The following is a 22,574-nucleotide window of genomic DNA, read 5'->3' as shown; positions in this document are numbered from 1 at the left end:
TAGGGGAGAGAAGGCACCATTCTTCAAATTTACATCTGCACAACATTTGCCTGGGCAAATGTGTCCTAACACAATTTGTTTATTTCACAGTTTTTATTTAAATTCCAACTTAGAATTTTGAGTAGATGTCGAATTTACATCTGCACAACATTTGCCTGGGCAGATAATTAGTCCTAACACGATTTGTTTATTTCAGAGTTTTTATTTAAATTCCAACTTAAGAATTTTGAGTAGATGTCACCATATTGGTTTTGACTTGTATCTTTTTCAGGAATTCAGTCAGAAGTTGCAGTCTAAGCAGTCAGCTCTTACCTCTGTGACCGAGAAGATGAACAAACTAACCGAAGGACAGGAATCACCTGAACACAAGGAAATAGGGGACCTGAGCAACCAGTGGCTGGACCTCTGCCTTCAAGCACACAGTTTGCTCATACAGAGGGAGGAGGATCTGCAGAGGACAGGGGATTATCATGATCGCATGAATGTAGTTGAAGGTTTCTTGGAAAAGCTCACAAAAGAGTGGGACAACCTGGCCAGGTAAAAAAGTAGTAGCACACACAAAGCTGACAGTGCATATACACTGAAAGTGCTGTTTACAGAGTGTCTTGAAGTTAGATGCACTAAAAATCCCTTTTTCCATGCTTAATTAAAAGCAGGCCTCCCTTATTAATTATAGGACAATGACATGTATTGAAATAAAGAGTTTGAGAAGCCAGATCTTCAGTGTTTGTCTTTAAGGCAAGTACTGATTGATCCCATCTCAGGGTATAACATTTTCTGACATTTGAAGCATTTTGACTATTTTGTTTGAACTCTTTCATTTGTGTTTACTGTGTTTCATGTGTGGTTTTTATTATAATATTGTGATTTAAATACCAGACTGTTATATTACAGTTTAGTCGCTTCTGCTAAATGATTGCAGATGCTTTGTATAGCATAAACACACCAACTGTGTGCAAAATTGTGAGAATATATTACTGCTGCTATGACTGTCATGGAAAAAGATTCACTTCAGTCTCAGTACTTCTTGTTGCTCATATGTGCAGTATAACCAGTATATTTTGTAGTATTCATGTTAATTTGTATGGCCAGCCTGATGACCAGATTGCAGATGAAAGGGAGAGGAATAAAAAACTTTTTCTTTAATATTCAAGACTGGTACCTTTGAAAGAATGTGTAAACTGTAGGTATTTAAAGCATACTGATTTCAGTATATGGTGGGTTTATAATTCGTCCCGACTTCTTTTGAAAATCTATCATGAGATAGAGTCTAATAATTAATGTTTGTCTTGTCCATTTTGGTAACAGATCTGATGCTGAAAGTACAAACGTGCACCTTGAAGCTTTGCAAAAGTTCGCACTGGCACTACAGGAAAGGAGATTTGCTCTGGAAGATTTGAAAGATCAGAAACAGAAGATGATAGAACATCTGAATCTCGATGACAAAGAATTAGTAAAGGAGCAATTTGGTCATTTTGAGCAACGCTGGACTCAGCTGGAGGACCTTGTCAAAAGGAAAATTCAAGTTTCCATTTCAACTTTAGAAGAGCTCAGTTTGGTGCATTCCAAATTTCAGGAACTAATGGACTGGGCAGAGGAGCAGCAACCTAGTGTCTCAGAGGCTCTTAAGCAGAACCCTCCTCCAGATTTGGCTCAGAGTCTTCTCATGGATCATCTTACCATTTGCAGTGAGCTTGAAGCCAAACAGCTTGTTCTGAAGATGCTTGTGAAGGATGCTGACAGGGTGATGACCAACCTAGGGCTCAATGAAAGGCAAGAGCTGCAGAAAGCACTTTCTGATGCACAGCACCATGTAGATTGTCTCAGTGAACTGGTTGGCCAGAGGAGAAAGCACCTGAATAAAGCACTATCTGAAAAGACTCAGTTTCTTATGGCAGTCTTTCAGGCTACAAATCAAATTCACCAGCACGAGAAGAAGGTAACATTTCCAGAACACATTTGTCTATTGCCAGAAGATGTGAACAAACAGATAAGGTCTTGTAAGAATACCCAGGCTAACCTGAAGGCCCATCAAAATGAAGTCGCCGGGTTGTGGGCTCAAGGAAGGGATTTGATGAAAGAAGCAACAGAACAAGAAAAGAATGAAGTGTTAGGTAAACTTCAAGAACTACAGAACGTGTATGACACTGTTTTACAAAAGTGTAACCAGAGATTGGTAGAACTAGAGAAAAATATCGTTTCCAGGAAATATTTTAAAGAAGACTTGGATAAAGCTTGCCATTGGCTAAAACAAGCTGATATTGTCACATTCCCAGAAGTCAATGTAATGAATAGTAACTCTGAACTATACGCGCAGTTGGCAAAATATCAACAGGTTCTTGAGCAGTCTCCAGAATATGAAAATCTGTTACTTGCACTGCAGAGAGATGGCCAAGAAATCCTACCATCGCTTAATGAAGTGGACCATTCTTATCTGGAGGAAAAACTTAACAGTCTCCCTCAGCAGTTCAGTACTGTCACTGCTCTGGCAAAAGAAAAATTATATAAGGTTCAGGAAGCAATTTATGCCAGAAAAGAGTATGCCTCTTTGATTGAGTTGACAAGTAAAGCTCTGACTGAGCTAGAAGATCAGTTTATTAACATGGTCAAAGCTCCAGCTGCTGTTTTAGCCAAAGAAGCTGTGTCTCTCCAGCAAGCCTACAGAGATCTCCTGGGTGAAGTGTTGAGCCTTGGTGGAGCAGTGGATGAATTAAATCAGAAGAAGGAGGCCTTTCGAAGCACTGGCCAGCCATGGCAACCAGATGAGATGTTAAAACTTGTCACACTGTATCACAAATTGAAGAGGCAAATAGAACAGAAAATCAACCTGTTGGAAGACACAATAGAAGCATGCCAGGAGCACGAGAAAATGTGTATGCAGTTTGAGGCACAACTAGAAGCAGTGAAGAAGGAGCAGATTAAAGTAAATGAAGAAATGCTCCCCATAGAAGAAAAGCTGAAAATATACCATTCTCTGGTGGGCAGCTTGCAAGACTCAGGGAGTCTTCTGAAGCGAATAACTGAACATCTAGAAAACCTTTCTCCTCAGCTTGAGTCATCTGCATATGAGACAGCAAATCACCAAGTGCAGTCTTGGCAAGAGAAACTAAAGTCTTTGCATGCTGCCATTGGTGACACCGTGATGGAGTGCGAGAACAGACTTGTGCAAAGCATAGACTTCCAGACAGAAATCCGCCGCTCGCTTGACTGGTTGAGGTGGGTGAAGACAGAACTTAATGGAACACTAAGTTTGGACCTCAAACTGCAAAGCATCCAAGAAGAAATTCGAAAGGTTCAGATACACCAGGAAGAAGTGCAGTCAAGCCTGAGAGTAATGAATGCACTGAGCAATAAAGAGAAAGAGAGATATATGAAAGCAAAGGAGCTGATACCTGCTGACCTGGAAAACACTCTTGCTGAGCTGGCAGAACTAGATGGTGAAGTTCAAGAAGCTATACACATGAGACAGGTTAGTGCGCCCTAAGTATCACTAGTTTCTCGCTCATGAAGCTGAAAAATATGGCTCTGTGGTTTGGTGTTTGTAATCGTTATTAATCATTGTAATTATTATTATGAAAAGATTGATTCTTATAATCCTGCTGTTGTTTTTTTTAATGACTTCGGTTGCAGCCTGTTGCCATGGATGACCTGGGGGGGGAGTTGAAAGGCTTCCTTAATATGCATTTATACCCGCATGTAGAAGTGGAAGCTCACTCAAACCTACTTCCATGTAGTCTCTCCAGACCTGTATTTTAAATATAATAAAGGGAAAAGAAAGCAAGAATGGGCAAAATCCAAACTCTCAGGAGAGGATATTTTTGTTGCTGCTGTGAATTTTATGTCTGTGACCCTCTGTATAATTTTCCCTTTTATTTCAGGCTACCTTGAATAAATTATACAGCCTCTGCCAAAGATACTACCAAGTGACACAGGCAGCAAATGACTGGCTTGAAGATGCTCAGGAATTTCTACATTTAGCAAGAAATGGCCTTGATGTTGAGAACTCTGAGGAGAACCTAAGGAACCACATTGAATTTTTCAGCACAGAAAGTCAGCTCAGTAACCATTTGGAAGAGTTACAGGGACTTGTGCATGAGATAGAGCCCTATATCCAAGCCACAGCAAGAGAGCAGCTGATGCAGAATGTAGCTGCATTGGAGGAAAAGGCCAATGGGACAAAGCAAGAAGCCAAAACCCAGCAAGAGCAGTTGCAAAGGTATATTCATCCTTCTTTTTTTCTTTCTCTTTCATTTTAAGATCACCTTGTTGGAGATGAAAGAAAGACATCACAACATTAATTGGAGTTTTATAAAATGTTTGTGCTACTGGTGAGATAAGTGGATATTGGGACTCAGAGCTCTTGGATTCTGTTTTATCCTCTGCCACTGACTGGCTACATTTATGATCTTGAGGAAGCTATGATAACATTATATAAAACTCAGAACAGCACCAAGAAGAGTAGGAAATTACTGTCCCTTATTTCATCTGGCCAAGACCTATGCAGAAATAAATGAAATGAAGCAGACATTTTGAACTAAAAGAAAATATCATTTTAAACAGCATAACAATGTTACTTATTATTCCTGAATATTCTGGATTCCAAAAGTTTGGGTGGGTTTAAAACACAGTCTAGACGAAGTCATGAGGAAAAGTCAGAAGCTATTAAATGCCAACCTGTTTCTGTAAGGCACAGCCTAAAATCAGAGGCATATGCTTCTGTGTATGCTGTTTCCAAATAATCTTTCTTTTTCTTGGAAAATACAGTGTAAGAGCAAAACTAAGCAGTTCCATTGAAAACTAGGTGCAACAACATTCCTGATTTTCAGATGGTTTTATATTGCATTAAATTGTTCTTTCTGGAACTGCGTTTTCAAGGTGTGCTTCTGAGTGGCAGGAGTACCAGACAACAAGACAGAAGGTTATTGAAGTGATGAATGAGGCTGAGAAAAAGTTGTCCGAATTTTCAGTAGCTAAAGCTGCTTCTTCTCATGAAGCAGAAGAGAAATTGCTAACACATAAGGTAAGATACTGAAAATTATATTAAATCCTTTTCATTCAGTGAAAATAAATGTATGTTGTGTATGTCTCTACCTGTGGCAACCTGAATTTGAGTTTTTAAATCTTTTCCTGTAGCACTTCACTGTGCCATAGCACACCAAGAGGTGTTTGTGTTGGGAAGAACATGGATTTTATCACTTTTATCACTTTTCAGATTAATGTCTGTCAATATGCCGGGGACTGGAAGGAACTAGGAGGTTCCTAAAAGCCTTGAGAGCATAAGTCTGAAAACTGCTTACCCTACAAGAAATTCAGATCAACAGAAACATTCATCTACTTTGGATCATGTGAAATGGTTTTACTAGGATGGTGGGGTTTGTCTAATTATTGCAGATAAAAAATAGAGACCTAACCACCTCACTCAGCACAGGGTACCTCCCCTTTGTCTGCAGTGGATGGAAGTGGCTTCTCTGCCTACAAGTGTGTTGAGTAGTTACAAGCTGTGTTGTAGAAGAGGAAAACAGTGGTTATTTTTTCTTTTTCAGACTCTTGTTTCTGTAGTGAATTCTTTCCATGAGAAGATCACAGCCCTAGAACAAAAGGCTTCACAGCTGGAAAAAGTTAGCAATGATGCCAGTAAGGCAACTATAAGTAGATCCATGACAACGGTTTGGCAGCGCTGGACACGGCTCCGGAATGTAGCCCAAGAACAAGAGAAAATTTTGGAAGATGCAGTGCAGGAATGGAAGGGCTTTAATGATAAGGTAACTTCTGGTCTTGGCAAATCCTACTTTGTTAACTGTACACAGGTTTTCACTCATTATACTGCCTTATTAATAATCTTATGGTAGAAAAAGCTGATAGCAGGAATAACAGTGATTTTTCTCAGGTCATATTAAAAACAGCTATGGAAGTCCTAGGTTAAGAATCCATCTCCAAGGCTTGCATTATTCTTCTATATGCATACATAGTATGGTAAATACGGAGTTGTTTTGGTTTCTGGTCGTTCTTCAGAATCTTAAACTCTATGCTTGCCTTACCCAGATGGTCTATTCTAGATTAAGCCAACCTCTGGTTTTTTCCCAGAAAAGTATGAAGTTGGGATTTCTGAATTTATGCAGTGATATTATTGCTGGTCACTGTTCACAGGGCATGTGTCCTTTTTTTCCTTTATATCCTACCTGACTCTCTTTGTCTGTCATTGTCTGTTATTTTATGCTCAGATTGCAGGTTCTCTGAGAATGAGGACAATCTTTCTGTTAAATGTAGGACTTGTGCCGAATACTGGTAGAGTTCTAGGTCCTATGGCAATAAAGATAATAAATGTTAAAAAATATGAGAAGCCACACATCACTTGACAAAAAAGTCACTTAGCAAGTCCTAGTCCAGTGTGAGGAGCTAGGGCTAGCTAGCTGGATCTAGCACATGAGAGCATAGATTTATATCTGCTATAGAAACTTCTGCACAAGCCCCATACTACAACTGTTTTACAGCATCTAAATTTACAGCACTGGGTTTGGCACCTTTTGGTATCAGTTGTACTAACTTGTTTTTAATTTCATTATTGCCAATACTACATATCTTTCCATAGATTGAGAAAGCCACCATAGCAATAGATCAGCTACAAGGTCGCTTACCAGAAAGCTCAGTGGAAAAGGCTTCCAAGACAGAGCTTCTGGAACTCCTGGATTACCACAGCAGTTTCCTTCTGGAGGTGGAGCACCAATTGTCATCTTTGGGCCTGCTCAAACAGCATGCAGTCAGCATGCTTCAGGATGTGGAAATAAAGCCTCTGTCTCAGGAGGAACTACCAGTCATGCAAGAAATCAAAGCAATGCAAGATCGATGCCACAAGTAAGGCAATATTTTAAAAGATTCACGGGAAAAATGGTGTCTTACAATTCATTAATAAGAACTCACGTATCAGTTTTGTTGTCATTAGCAACTACCATCCTTAAAATAAATATCAGTCGTTGTATTTAAAATAGGATTAGTTTAATTTTATATTATCTTTAATTAATTGTGAAACATATTTTTGCCATTATTTTTTATTTCCATCAGCACGAGTATGCATTTTAGAATATGTACTTCTTTCCTTGCATAATGATAAAGCTGTAATTGTTTTTTTAAACACTTCCATTGCGTCTCACTGTTATCAATAACCTTCTATGTTTTTGTATCCTACGTTTAGACTAGTTTTTCACTTTGTTTCCCCAGTTGGAAGCACTTAGGTACCAAACGTAGGTAGTCTACCAAATTTACAAGGGAATTTAGTGCATGTGCAGAAGAAACATATCTTAACATTTCACCCTGCAGTTATATGAATGTTCATCTAAATGTAAAATGTTTCCCTGTCATATATAAAACAAGTTTTATGGCTAAGTTTCAGGATTCATATCCACCTGATAACTACACTAAGATGCCATTAACTGGATCTCCACAGTGTGAAAAGGGAGAGAGACAGAGATTGAAAAAACTGTAAACCCTGCACCTACCCTGTGCAAAGTTCATTGTGTGTGTGCATAACTGATTACGGTGGAATAGCAATCCCTGTAGAAAATGTATAAATATTAGCAGTTTAGTAATTCCATTCTTCCCTTGAATTGGTTTCTAAGAAATAGGGTCTATGATGATCTCATGGTCATGTAAATAGAGCATGATTCAGCTATGAAAGGTTATACAAACATAAATCAAATATGGAAATATCAAAGATCCATGTCACGTACATAAGAGCTACAAGTAGTCCTGTAGATCATTCACAGAGCTGTCATCTGAAAAAGATTCTATTTTTTATAGAAAATCCAAGCATGTAGAAGTGGAAGCTCACTCAAACCTACTTCCATGTAGTCTCTCCAGACCTGTATTTTAAATATAATAAAGGGAAAAGAAAGCAAGAATGGGCAAAATCCAAACTCTCAGGAGAGGATATTTTTGTTGCTGCTGTGAATTTTATGTCTGTGACCCTCTGTATAATTTTCCCTTTTATTTCAGGCTACCTTGAATAAATTACACAGCCTCTGCCAAAGATACTACCAAGTGACACAGGCAGCAAATGACTGGCTTGAAGATGCTCAGGAATTTCTACATTTAGCAAGAAATGGCCTTGATGTTGAGAACTCTGAGGAGAACCTAAGGAACCACATTGAATTTTTCAGCACAGAAAGTCAGCTCAGTAACCATTTGGAAGAGTTACAGGGACTTGTGCATGAGATAGAGCCCTATATCCAAGCCACAGCAAGAGAGCAGCTGATGCAGAATGTAGCTGCATTGGAGGAAAAGGCCAATGGGACAAAGCAAGAAGCCAAAACCCAGCAAGAGCAGTTGCAAAGGTATATTCATCCTTCTTTTTTTCTTTCTCTTTCATTTTAAGATCACCTTGTTGGAGATGAAAGAAAGACATCACAACATTAATTGGAGTTTTATAAAATGTTTGTGCTACTGGTGAGATAAGTGGATATTGGGACTCAGAGCTCTTGGATTCTGTTTTATCCTCTGCCACTGACTGGCTACATTTATGATCTTGAGGAAGCTATGATAACATTATATAAAACTCAGAACAGCACCAAGAAGAGTAGGAAATTACTGTCCCTTATTTCATCTGGCCAAGACCTATGCAGAAATAAATGAAATGAAGCAGACATTTTGAACTAAAAGAAAATATCATTTTAAACAGCATAACAATGTTACTTATTATTCCTGAATATTCTGGATTCCAAAAGTTTGGGTGGGTTTAAAACACAGTCTAGACGAAGTCATGAGGAAAAGTCAGAAGCTATTAAATGCCAACCTGTTTCTGTAAGGCACAGCCGAAAATCAGAGGCATATGCTTCTGTGTATGCTGTTTCCAAATAATCTTTCTTTTTCTTGGAAAATACAGTGTAAGAGCAAAACTAAGCAGTTCCATTGAAAACTAGGTGCAACAATATTCCTGATTTTCAGATGGTTTTATATTGCATTAAATTGTTCTTTCTGGAACTGCGTTTTCAAGGTGTGCTTCTGAGTGGCAGGAGTACCAGACAACAAGACAGAAGGTTATTGAAGTGATGAATGAGGCTGAGAAAAAGTTGTCCGAATTTTCAGTAGCTAAAGCTGCTTCTTCTCATGAAGCAGAAGAGAAATTGCTAACACATAAGGTAAGATACTGAAAATTATATTAAATCCTTTTCATTCAGTGAAAATAAATGTATGTTGTGTATGTCTCTACCTGTGGCAACCTGAATTTGAGTTTTTAAATCTTTTCCTGTAGCACTTCACTGTGCCATAGCACACCAAGAGGTGTTTGTGTTGGGAAGAACATGGATTTTATCACTTTTATCACTTTTCAGATTAATGTCTGTCAATATGCCGGGGACTGGGAGGAACTAGGAGGTTCCTAAAAGCATTGAGTGCATAAGTCTGAAAACTGCTTACCCTACAAGAAATTCAGATCAACAGAAACATTCATCTACTTTGGATCATGTGAAATGGTTTTACTAGGATGGTGGGGTTTGTCTAATTATTGCAGATAAAAAATAGAGACCTAACCACCTCACTCAGCACAGGGTACCTCCCCTTTGTCTGCAGTGGATGGAAGTGGCTTATCTGCCTGCAAGTGTGTTGAGTAGTTACAAGCTGTGTTGTAGAAGAGGAAAACAGTGGTTATTTTTTCTTTTTCAGACTCTTGTTTCTGTAGTGAATTCTTTCCATGAGAAGATCACAGCCCTAGAACAAAAGGCTTCACAGCTGGAAAAAGTTAGCAATGATGCCAGTAAGGCAACTATAAGTAGATCCATGACAACGGTTTGGCAGCGCTGGACACGGCTCCGGAATGTAGCCCAAGAACAAGAGAAAATTTTGGAAGATGCAGTGCAGGAATGGAAGGGCTTTAATGATAAGGTAACTTCTGGTCTTGGCAAATCCTACTTTGTTAACTGTACACAGGTTTTCACTCATTATACTGCCTTATTAATAATCTTATGGTAGAAAAAGCTGATAGCAGGAATAACAGTGATTTTTCTCAGGTCATATTAAAAACAGCTATGGAAGTCCTAGGTTAAGAATCCCTGTCTCCAAGGCTTACATTATTCTTCTATATGCATACATAGTATGGTAAATACGGAGTTGTTTTGGTTTCTGGTCATTCTTCAGAATCTTAACCTCTATGCTTGCCTTACCCAGATAGTCTATTCTAGATTAAGTCAACCTCTGTTTTTTTTCCCAGAAGAGTATGAAGTTGCCATTTCTGAATTTATGCAGTGATATTATTGCTGGTCCTGTTCACAGGGCATGTGTCCCTTTTTTCCTTTATATCCTACCTGACTCTCTTTGTCTGTCATTGTCTGTTATTTTAAGCTCAGATTACAGGTTCTCTGAGAATGAGGACAATCTTTTTGTTAAATGTGCCGAATACTGGTAGAGTTCTAGGTCCTATGGCAATAAAGATAATAAATGTTAAAAATATGAGAAGCCACACATCACTTGACAAAAAAGTCCCTTAGCAAGTCCTAGTCCAGTGTGAGGAGCTAGGGCTAGCTAGCTGGATCTAGCACATGAGAGCATAGATTTATATTTGCTATAGAAACTGCTGCACAAGCCCCATACTACAACTGTTTTACAGCATCTAAGTGTACAGCACTGGGTTTAGCACCTTTTGGTATCAGTTGTACTAACTTGTTTTTAATTTCATTATTGCCAATACTACATATCTTTCCATAGATTGAGAAAGCCACCATAGCAATAGATCAGCTACAAGGTCGTTTACCAGAAAGCTCAGTGGAAAAGGCTTCCAAGACAGAGCTTCTGGAACTCCTGGATTACCACAGCAGTTTCCTTCTGGAGGTGGAGCACCAATTGTCATCTTTGGGCCTGCTCAAACAGCATGCAGTCAGCATGCTTCAGGATGTGGAAATAAAGCCTCTGTCTCAGGAGGAATTACCAGTCATGCAAGAAATCAAAGCAATGCAAGATCGATGCCACAAGTAAGGCAATATTTTAAAAGATTCACGGGAAAAATGGTGTCTTACAATTCATTAATAAGAACTCACGTATCAGTTTTGTTGTCATTAGCAACTACCATCCTTAAAATAAATATCAGTCGTTGTATTTAAAATAGGATTAGTTTAATTTTATATTATCTTTAATTAATTGTGAAACATATTTTTGCCATTATTTTTTATTTCCATCAGCACGAGTATGCATTTTAGAATATGTACTTCTTTCCTTGCATAATGATAAAGCTGTAATTGTTTTTTTAAACACTTCCATTGCGTCTCACTGTTATCAATAACCTTCTATGTTTTTGTATCCTACGTTTAGACTAGTTTTTCACTTTGTTTCCCCAGTTGGAAGCACTTAGGTACCAAACATAGGTAGTCTACCAAATTTACAAGGGAATTTAGTGCATGTGCAGAAGAAACATATCTTAACATTTCACCCTGCAGTTATATGAATGTTCATCTAAATGTAAAATGTTTCCCTGTCATATATAAAACAAGTTTTATGGCTAAGTTTCAGGATTCATATCCACCTGATAACTACACTAAGATGCCATTAACTGGATCTCCACAGTGTGAAAAGGGAGAGACACAGAGATTGAAAAAACTGTAAACCCTGCACCTACCCTGTGCAAAGTTCATTGTGTGTGTGCATAACTGATTATGGTGGAATAGCAATCCCTGTAGAAAATGTGTAAATATTAGCAGTTTAGTAATTCCATTCTTCCCTTGAATTGGTTTCTAAGAAATAGGGTCTATGATGATCTCATGGTCATGTAAACAGAGCATGATTCAGCTATGAAAGGTTATACAAACATAAATCAAATATGGAAATATCAAAGACCCATGTCACGTACATAAGAGCTACAAGTAGTCCTGTAGATCATACACAGAGCTGTCATCTGAAAAGATTCTGTTTTTTATAGAAGATCCAAGTTCTTGAGGAAAATGTGAAAATTCTCTTAGTGGAAGCATGGGGATAGGTCTCTGGGTCAAAAATGGTGTTCATGTGTTCGATCCATGGTTTATCTTAGGTATTCTGCTGATGCAAATCCCATTGATAGGGGTGGAATTTATCTCACACTATTTTAGATTGTAGATATCCACATCTGAACTGGTTAATTCTCACTCTCTAATTAGTGGAGAGAAATGCACAGGTCTAAGATGCAGTTTTTCTGACCCATTTTAGAAGTTCCTTTTAGAATTATGATGAATCATCCTAAATCATGCCCTAGAATTGCCTGCTTCCTCCACTGACAATAAGGGCAGCCTGTGGTTATGAGCTGAATTTTAGGTGTTTCATGTGTTCGATCCATGGTTTATCTTAGGTATTCTGCTGATGCAAATCCCATTGATAGGGGTGGAATTTATCTCACACTATTTTAGATTGTAGATATCCACATCTGAACTGGTTAATTCTCACTCTCTAATTAGTGGAGAGAAATGCACAGGTCTAAGATGCAGTTTTTCTGACCCATTTTAGAAGTTTCTTTTAGAATTATGATGAATCATCCTAAATCATGCCCTAGAATTGCCTGCTTCCTCCACTGACAATAAGGGCAGCCTCTGGTTATGAGCTGAGGTTTAGGTGTCTCTACTGTAAACATTTGCATTTCTTCAAAATAATTTTGTGCTCAATGTCAAAATACCTACAACTCATAATTAAAAGAAATTAACTGAAGAATGAACATGAGAAATTTAAGTGTGTTGCTTTAGTAGTCTTTTGCAGGACTGCCCTATTTTTATTACTCTGGATAGGGGGCACATAATTATAAGTCATTTTCTGTTTTATTAAATATTTTTTTGACAAATCAATGTTTTTAGACATCACTTAATTCTTCACAAATCGTTATTGTTTCTTTGTTTCTGAAGCATGCAACAGAAAGTGAAAAAAGGTGTGAAGATGGTGAAACAGGAGCTGAAGGAGCGTGAGGAGGTTGAAGCAGATATTAATAATGTGAAGACCTGGATCCAGGAAACAAAAGAATATCTATTAAGCCCTGATGTAGAAGTGGATACTCAACTTCAGGAGTTGCAGGTATATCAAATTTGTCGATTTCTAAATTGCACTATGTATCTCTGTTGTAATCTGCTAGTGAGTGTAAAATACCATGAATTCAAATTAGACAATATTCATTAGCTTTTGAGTAAGTCACTAGATAAATTCATAAAGCATGAAGTAGCTGATGAGCTGTAATACCTTATTTTAAAGATATTTAAGATAAATTTAAGTGTTTGCATTTATGCAATTTTATGAAATAGCATATTGTTTAGTAATTTTTCTCCTCTCCTCTAAAATATGGGGGAAATATAGAATATGAATGGACATTTCTATCTTAGCAGTTTGGGATGGGGAGGGAAGCAACAAAATAAAGTTAGTTTCACTGAAGGTGCTGAAAAATTGACATTTTCTATATACTTGTGTTCACACAGGAACGGAGAACTGGACAGTCATAAATAAGAATCTAGGGAATCCCAAGATACAGTTCTTTTAATGAACCATTTAAAAATTTGAAAGTAAATAGCTTTGTTGCAAGCTTCATATAATGCCTAAGTTTACCCAGATGTGTTGTTTCCCATTGTTCTTAACAACATTTTAATGAACCATTTAAAAATTTGAAAGTAATTAGCTTTGTTGCAAGCTTCATATAATGCGCAGGTTTACCCAGGTGTGTTGTTTCCCGTTGTTCTTAACACTGTTTTTCTGTCTTTAGTCTCTCCTTGGTGAAGTAACTACTCATCGTCAGGCTGTTGAAAAAATGGCTGAACAACAACAGAATAAGTACTTGGGGCTTTACACCATTTTGCCTTCTGAACTCTCTCTTCATTTAGCAGAAGTTGGGCTGGCTCTTGTAAATGTCCAGGACCAGGTAAAGCATAGTAGATCATTGCATTAAAGCTCTATATTCCCTCTTTATAACCTGGTGAAATACAGTAATCAAGTGTGATCATACTATGACAATGTAGTGTCGTAGTTTAACTCCAGCCAGCAACTTGGATCACTCAGCTGTTTCATCACTCTCCCCAGCTGGGATGGGGGAGAGAATCAGAAGAATAAAAGTGAGAAAAACCTCTCATGGGTTGAGATAAAGACAGTTTATCAGATAGAGCAAAAACTGTGTGGACAAGCAAAGCAAAACAAGGAATTCATTCAGTGCTTCCCATCAGCAAGCAGGTGTTCAGCCATCTCCATCATGCGTAATGGTTACTTGGGAAGACAAATGTCATAAATTTGAATGTTCCCCCACCTCTTTCTTCTTCCCCCAGTTTTATGTGCTGAGCATTATGTCGTATAGTATGAAATATCCCTTTGGTCAGTTGGGGTCAGCTGTCCCAGCTGTGTCTCCTCCCAACTTCTTGTGGATTCCCAGCCTACTTGCTGGTAGGGTGGTGTGAGGAGCAGAAAAAGCCTTGACTGCTTAGCAACAACCAAAACCATCAGTGAGCTACCAGCATCACCTTCATCCCAAATCCAAAACATAGCACTATAGCAGCTCCTAGTGAGAAAGTTAACTCTATCCCAACTGAAACTGTGACAAGTAGTTTAATTACCTTCTTTCTTTAAATTAACTTAAAAGAAAGTCAATTTCCTATCAGAAGGAGAGATTTCTTGTTACTGAATTTAGTTCTTCTTGTTGACAGATTCAAACCAAAGAAAGAGAAACTCAGCAGATCAAAACACTGAATCAAGAGTTTGGTCAGAAAATCCAGGGGATAGCAAATGAACTAAATGCCATTCTTTCCAAACTGAAAAAGAAAACAACTGATATAGCACAAGCTAAACTTGAACAAAAGGTAAGACAAAGCTTCCCTTATTTGCTTAGACCATAAATTCTGAATTGGGACATTCACTTCATACCAATGTTGTATTTGGAAAGACCTGTGTGATATATTCTTTTAATGTAGTTCAACAGAAGAATGGACAGAAATCAGGGTTGACTGATGCGATTTTTTAATTATATTCTTTGCAAACTAGGTAACATAACTTGGAGGAAGTAACTGAGAGTAAAAGCGAGATAAATGGGTAGTTACGCTGTTCCCTCTAAAGAGTATTTCTGCAATCTGGGAAAACCTAAGAGGTTCCCAAACTTCTCCTTGTCCCAATCTGTACTGAAAAGACCATTCTTTACAGTACAGCTTTACTTGTGATAAATAGAATTTTACTTAGTCAGTTGTTCATTTCGTATCATTTGGTGGAATAATGAGATAAAGTATTACTGGTGTGGTATAGAGTAATGCAAAGGACTCCTGGTTCTTTTTGTGGTTTTTCTTAATCTTAGGTATGTACTACACTCAGAAAAGCTCATCTGTACTGAGGTGTAATGGCCAAATTAGAATTATCATATAAGAGTAGGGGATTTTGGCAGGGGAGAGGTTGCTTGATGGTGGGTTAGGTTTTTTTTTTGATTTAGCTTGGTTTTTTAACTAGTTGAAAATAAATTTGACCAAGTTACTGGTCATATCAAATAAGAGGGGATTTGGCATGTCTGGTATGTCAAAAATTATCTGTTTATTTTAATGATTTGCTCTCCATATGCTCCAAAGTAACATTTGCTTTGCAGGAGGTATCACTGAAATATATCCTTTTTATATTCATGTATCTCCTTGATCCCAGTAATTAAGCAGAAAACCGGTAAAATGTGCTTTCCCATGTTAAATAGTTGAAAACTCTCTCACTGGAGATTTAATAACGTTCCCTTAACTGCATTTCTGTCAGCACTGAGCTGATACTCTCTCTCCCAATACCCCTTCCCCAAGACACTGTGTTATTGGTCTATGAGAAACGTAGAAAAAGCCTTTTAGGTTTCCTTTTTAAAATTTTCAGAAACTTTGTAAGTATGGTAAGAAAAATTGATTTTAAAATCTGTTTCCATTGAAGCAGTCTAACATGATCCAGACTGCTCCTGTGTCAAGATCAAGCTGTGAAAATACAACTTTCCAATGAAAATGAACATTTTTCAAATGTATTAACAAGTAATTACATACTTCTGAGTTTGTAAGGGCATACTTTAAGACAGCAACAATACAAAACCCCTTTCTAATATATAAAAATCTTGTCATGTCAATGACTAGTAATTTCAAAAACAAACACAGAAAGATAGCCAATTAATGTCACTCTGAAGTGATTCAGTCTTTTGCTATGGGAGGGAAAATGGTTATCTGTTTCAGCCAGGAAGTCAGAGAAGAAAGAATAATGGCACACATTTCAGAGATGACCAAACATCCTGCTGTTCCGCCTTCTTGCAGAAGCATTGTTGGTTTCCAGCCAGAATAAAAATGGAACAAACTACGGAGACTTTGGACAGGATATAAAGTTGCAAGTCGGGCTAGAAATAATCAAGCAGAAAGCTAACACTTCCTGGATCACTGATTTTCTTGTTTTTCTGTCTAGATCCTCGGAGAAGAGTTGGACAGCTGCAACATAAAGCTGTTGGAATTAGATGCATCAGTCCAGGACTTTGCAGAGCAGAACGCACCGCTGGCCAAGCAGCTGGCTAACAGGATCGGGAAACTCACTGCATTGCACCAACAGACCATTCAGCAGGCTGAGTACAGAGCAGCCAAGCTCAGTCAGGTATGATCTCAAATCTCTTCTCAGAAACAGAAGGGACATGCAAGCTTCTCATTTATTTTACTTCCTTGCAAGAAGGGGCATTCCTTGGCACATCTGCCTACTATTAGTCAGAGCTTGTATCACGCCTTGTATCACACAGATGGGGCAGATCAGGAGGGTGGAGTAATTCTGCGACGCTGCTTTAACATCCTCTTCCATGAATCATTTGCTGGTTGGTTCCTCTTGTGCCCTGAAATGATTTTAGACATTTCCATGAACACTAGCATGCAAGGAAGTACTATCTCATTGTACTTTTCAGCGCCTCTGTCTTACCACTTCTACATAGATTTCCATGAATCATTTGCTGGTTGGTTCCTCTAGTGCCCTGAAAAGATTTTAGACATTTCCATGAACAGTAGCATGCAAGGAAGTACTACCTCATTGTACTTTTCAGGGCCTCTGTCTCACCACTTCTACATAGATTTGCAGCTTAAAAAAAAAAAAAGTTTTGCTCTAATGACAATCTATAGAGGGTGAATATAATTTATAGATTAAATAGAAAAGCCTGCATACAGTGGCCCTGATGATGCACAATGTTTATGCAACAAGTAGTATTTATAAATTTTCTTCCCCTGCAGTTCAAAGTCCCTGAAACTTTCTTATGTCTTTCTTTTTGCTAATTGTTGTTATCCAAAAAAAAGTCTAGCTAAAAGCAAATAAATGGATTATCTATGGTTCTTTCATCAATACCCTGATAAATTATGAGTTCTCTTTTCTGCATACGTACGGAAGCTTCTGTAAGGCTTGAAAAAAAGATAACTATGTCTTCTCTAAAATATTGTTTTGAAAAAGAGATGGAAAATTACTATCAAAGTAAGAATTCAGTCAAAGTTACTCGGTGAAGGGATTTAACTATTAGGATATTTTTGTTCAGCACCAAAAAATCCACTTCTTATCATAAAAAAAAAGATAGGTAAAGCAAAGTGCATGCAAATACAGTTGTGTCACCTAGGATTTGACCTATCCTTCATACAGGACAAATACATGAAGATCAGTGAAATTATGCCCGATAAGAGAGAAGAAAATTGGAACTAAAAAGTACTTTGCTAAACAGAAATGGGATTAATCAGAAAGCAGAGCATTTGTCCTCTATTTTGAAATCACTGCAACATTTCTTTTTTTTTTGGAAATATGATAGGCAGAGTGGACAAAGCGGTTTTTAAATAAAGGAAGGTGATTCTGGGGATGACAGGCAAAGAGACAAAATAAAATGAGAAATGACATAAAAGAGGCTTGTCGTGAGCCACAAACTGAGCAAGAAGGTATTTTGGAACTTATGTGTGAGGCTGAATACGTGAAGGAAATGTACCCTCTAGGGATATATTTGAGCATCAGTGCGCTCTCCCAGTATGACCTACATTGTTGTAGTGCCTTTTTTCCCCAGAAATAAATGCACTGGTTACTGGAAGCAGACCTATTTTAACTCCATAAATACAGAAGCAATTAATTTATATTCAACAGTAAAGTTGTTAAAATGATCCCCAAGTTTAAAAGAATAAATGAAATAAAGGTAATTTTACCATTCTCTAAGAACTGTTCAGAATTACATGTTATGCTTAAGTGGATTTTTCTTTTATATCCAGGCTGATTCACACTTGGAAGAATACAATGAGATGCTGGAGTTCATATTGAAATGGATCGAGAAAGCAAATATCCTAGTGCATGGTAGTATAACATGGAATTCTTCCTCTCAGCTTCGTATGTATCTCTGTTGTAATCTGCTAGTGAGTGTAAAATACCATGAATTCAAATTAGACAATATTCATTAGCTTTTGAGTAAGTCACTAGATAAATTCATAAAGCATGAAGTAGCTGATGAGCTGTAATACCTTATTTTAAAGATATTTAAGATAAATTTAAGTGTTTGCATTTATGCAATTTTATGAAATAGCATATTGTTTAGTAATTTTTCTCCTCTCCTCTAAAATATGGGGGAAATATAGAATATGAATGGACATTTCTATCTTAGCAGTTTGGGATGGGGAGGGAAGCAACAAAATAAAGTTAGTTTCACTGAAGGTGCTGAAAAATTGACATTTTCTATATACTTGTGCTCACACAGTAGCGGAGAACTGGACAGTCATAAATAAGAATCTAGGGAATCCCAAGATACAGTTCTTTTAATGAACCATTTAAAAATTTGAAAGTAATTAGCTTTGTTGCAAGCTTCATATAATGCGCAGGTTTACCCAGGTGTGTTGTTTCCCGTTGTTCTTAACACTGTTTTTCTGTCTTTAGTCTCTCCTTGGTGAAGTAACTACTCATCGTCAGGCTGTTGAAAAAATGGCTGAACAACAACAGAATAAGTACTTGGGGCTTTACACCATTTTGCCTTCTGAACTCTCTCTTCATTTAGCAGAAGTTGGGCTGGCTCTTGTAAATGTCCAGGACCAGGTAAAGCATAGTAGATCATTGCATTAAAGCTCTATATTCCCTCTTTATAACCTGGTGAAATACAGTAATCAAGTGTGATCATACTATGACAATGTAGTGTCGTAGTTTAACTCCAGCCAGCAACTTGGATCACTCAGCTGTTTCATCACTCTCCCCAGCTGGGATGGGGGAGAGAATCAGAAGAATAAAAGTGAGAAAAACCTCTCATGGGTTGAGATAAAGACAGTTTATCAGATAGAGCAAAAACTGTGTGGACAAGCAAAGCAAAACAAGGAATTCATTCAGTGCTTCCCATCAGCAAGCAGGTGTTCAGCCATCTCCATCATGCGTAATCGTTACTTGGGAAGACAAATGTCATAAATTTGAATGTTCCCCCACCTCTTTCTTCTTCCCCCAGTTTTATGTGCTGAGCATTATGTCGTATAGTATGAAATATCCCTTTGGTCAGTTGGGGTCAGCTGTCCCAGCTGTGTCTCCTCCCAACTTCTTGTGGATTCCCAGCCTACTTGCTGGTAGGGTGGTGTGAGGAGCAGAAAAAGCCTTGACTGCTTAGCAACAACCAAAACCATCAGTGAGCTACCAGCATCACCTTCATCCCAAATCCAAAACATAGCACTATAGCAGCTCCTAGTGAGAAAGTTAACTCTATCCCAACTGAAACTGTGACAAGTAGTTTAATTACCTTCTTTCTTTAAATTAACTTAAAAGAAAGTCAATTTCCTATCAGAAGGAGAGATTTCTTGTTACTGAATTTAGTTCTTCTTGTTGACAGATTCAAACCAAAGAAAGAGAAACTCAGCAGATCAAAACACTGAATCAAGAGTTTGGTCAGAAAATCCAGGGGATAGCAAATGAACTAAATGCCATTCTTTCCAAACTGAAAAAGAAAACAACTGATATAGCACAAGCTAAACTTGAACAAAAGGTAAGACAAAGCTTCCCTTATTTGCTTAGACCATAAATTCTGAATTGGGACATTCACTTCATACCAATGTTGTATTTGGAAAGACCTGTGTGATATATTCTTTTAATGTAGTTCAACAGAAGAATGGACAGAAATCAGGGTTGACTGATGCGATTTTTTAATTATATTCTTTGCAAACTAGGTAACATAACTTGGAGGAAGTAACTGAGAGTAAAAGCGAGATAAATGGGTAGTTACGCTGTTCCCTCTAAAGAGTATTTCTGCAATCTGGGAAAACCTAAGAGGTTCCCAAACTTCTCCTTGTCCCAATCTGTACTGAAAAGACCATTCTTTACAGTACAGCTTTACTTGTGATAAATAGAATTTTACTTAGTCAGTTGTTCATTTCGTATCATTTGGTGGAATAATGAGATAAAGTATTACTGGTGTGGTATAGAGTAATGCAAAGGACTCCTGGTTCTTTTTGTGGTTTTTCTTAATCTTAGGTATGTACTACACTCAGAAAAGCTCATCTGTACTGAGGTGTAATGGCCAAATTAGAATTATCATATAAGAGTAGGGGATTTTGGCAGGGGAGAGGTTGCTTGATGGTGGGTTAGGTTTTTTTTTTGATTTAGCTTGGTTTTTTAACTAGTTGAAAATAAATTTGACCAAGTTACTGGTCATATCAAATAAGAGGGGATTTGGCATGTCTGGTATGTCAAAAATTATCTGTTTATTTTAATGATTTGCTCTCCATATGCTCCAAAGTAACATTTGCTTTGCAGGAGGTATCACTGAAATATATCCTTTTTATATTCATGTATCTCCTTGATCCCAGTAATTAAGCAGAAAACCGGTAAAATGTGCTTTCCCATGTTAAATAGTTGAAAACTCTCTCACTGGAGATTTAATAACGTTCCCTTAACTGCATTTATGTCAGCACTGAGCTGATACTCTCTCTCCCAATACCCCTTCCCCAAGACACTGTGTTATTGGTCTATGAGAAACGTAGAAAAAGCCTTTTAGGTTTCCTTTTTAAAATTTTCAGAAACTTTGTAAGTATGGTAAGAAAAATTGATTTTAAAATCTGTTTCCATTGAAGCAGTCTAACATGATCCAGACTGCTCCTGTGTCAAGATCAAGCTGTGAAAATACAACTTTCCAATGAAAATGAACATTTTTCAAATGTATTAACAAGTAATTACATACTTCTGAGTTTGTAAGGGCATACTTTAAGACAGCAACAATACAAAACCCCTTTCTAATATATAAAAATCTTGTCGTGGCAATGACGGGTAATTTCAAAAACAAACACAGAAAGATAGCCAATTAATGTCACTCTGAAGTGATTCAGTCTTTTGCTATGGGAGGGAAAATGGTTATCTATTTCAGCCAGGAAGTCAGAGAGGAAAGAATAATGGCACACATTTCAGAGATGACCAAACATCCTGCTGTTCCGCCTTCTTGCAGAAGCATTGTTGGTTTCCAGCCAGAATAAAAATGGAACAAACTACGGAGACTTTGGACAGGATATAAAAGTTGCAAGTCAGGCTAGAAATAATCAAGCAGAAAGCTAACACTTCCTGGATCACTGATTTTCTTGTTTTTCTGTCTAGATCCTCGGAGAAGAGTTGGACAGCTGCAACATAAAGCTGTTGGAATTAGATGCATCAGTCCAGGACTTTGCAGAGCAGAACGCACCGCTGGCCAAGCAGCTGGCTAACAGGATTGGGAAACTCACTGCATTGCACCAACAGACCATTCAGCAGGCTGAGTACAGAGCAGCCAAGCTCAGTCAGGTATGGTCTCAAATCTCTTCTCAGAAGCAGAAGGAACATGCAAGCTTCTCATTTATTTTACTTCCTTGCAAGAAGGGGCATTCCTTGGCACATCTGCCTACTATTAGTCAGAGCTTGTATCACGCCTTGTATCACACAGATGGGGCAGATCAGGAGGGTGGAGTAATTCTGCGACGCTGCTTTAACATCCTCTTCCATGAATCATTTGCTGGTTGGTTCCTCTAGTGCCCTGAAAAGATTTTAGACATTTCCATGAACAGTAGCATGCAAGGAAGTACTACCTCATTGTACTTTTCAGGGCCTCTGTCTCACCACTTCTACATAGATTTGCAGCTTAAAAAAAAAAAAAGTTTTGCTCTAATGACAATCTATAGAGGGTGAATATAATTTATAGATTAAATAGAAAAGCCTGCATACAGTGGCCCTGATGATGCACAATGTTTATGCAACAAGTAGTATTTATAAATTTTCTTCCCCTGCAGTTCAAAGTCCCTGAAACTTTCTTATGTCTTTCTTTTTGCTAATTGTTGTTATCCAAAAAAAAGTCTAGCTAAAAGCAAATAAATGGATTGTCTGTGGTTCTTCCATCAATACCCTGATAAATTATGAGTTCTCTTTTCTGCATGCATAAGGAAGCTTCTGTAAGGCTTGAAAAAAAGATAACTATGTCATGATATTCTTTTTAGTTTTCTCTAAAATATTGTTTTGAAAAAGAGATAGAAAATTACTATCAAAGTAAGAATTCAGTCAAAGTTACTTGGTGAAGGGATTTAACTATTAGGATATTTTTGTTCAGAACCAAGAAATCCACTTCCTATCATAAAAAAAATGATAGGTAAAACAAAGTGCATGCAAATACAGTTGTGTCACCTAGGATTTGACCTATCCTT

The 22,574-nt window shown here is 37.7% G+C and overlaps 1 protein-coding gene across 1 annotated transcript in view; it reads left to right on the top strand.

Annotated features, from left to right (window-relative positions):
- SYNE1 (spectrin repeat containing, nuclear envelope 1) overlaps positions 1-22,574 on the top strand; it is a 315,179-nt gene that overhangs the window by 171,002 nt on the left and 121,603 nt on the right. Inside the window, exons 75-84 of the mRNA XM_014950654.1 lie at positions 272-537; positions 1,309-3,469; positions 3,879-4,216; positions 4,876-5,020; positions 5,544-5,762; positions 6,590-6,852; positions 12,843-13,008; positions 13,685-13,840; positions 14,613-14,765; positions 16,363-16,545. Of these exons, the coding sequence (XP_014806140.1) occupies positions 272-537; positions 1,309-3,469; positions 3,879-4,216; positions 4,876-5,020; positions 5,544-5,762; positions 6,590-6,852; positions 12,843-13,008; positions 13,685-13,840; positions 14,613-14,765; positions 16,363-16,545 (4,050 nt within the window). The remainder of the gene's footprint in view (positions 1-271; positions 538-1,308; positions 3,470-3,878; positions 4,217-4,875; positions 5,021-5,543; positions 5,763-6,589; positions 6,853-12,842; positions 13,009-13,684; positions 13,841-14,612; positions 14,766-16,362; positions 16,546-22,574) is intronic.

Source organism: Calidris pugnax, unplaced genomic scaffold (genome assembly GCF_001431845.1).
Source record: "Calidris pugnax isolate Ruff unplaced genomic scaffold, ASM143184v1 scaffold24, whole genome shotgun sequence".
Lineage (NCBI taxonomy): Eukaryota > Metazoa > Chordata > Aves > Charadriiformes > Scolopacidae > Calidris > Calidris pugnax.
The sequence above is the reverse complement of the archived record's forward strand: the minus strand, read 5'-3'. Positions and strand labels throughout refer to the sequence as shown.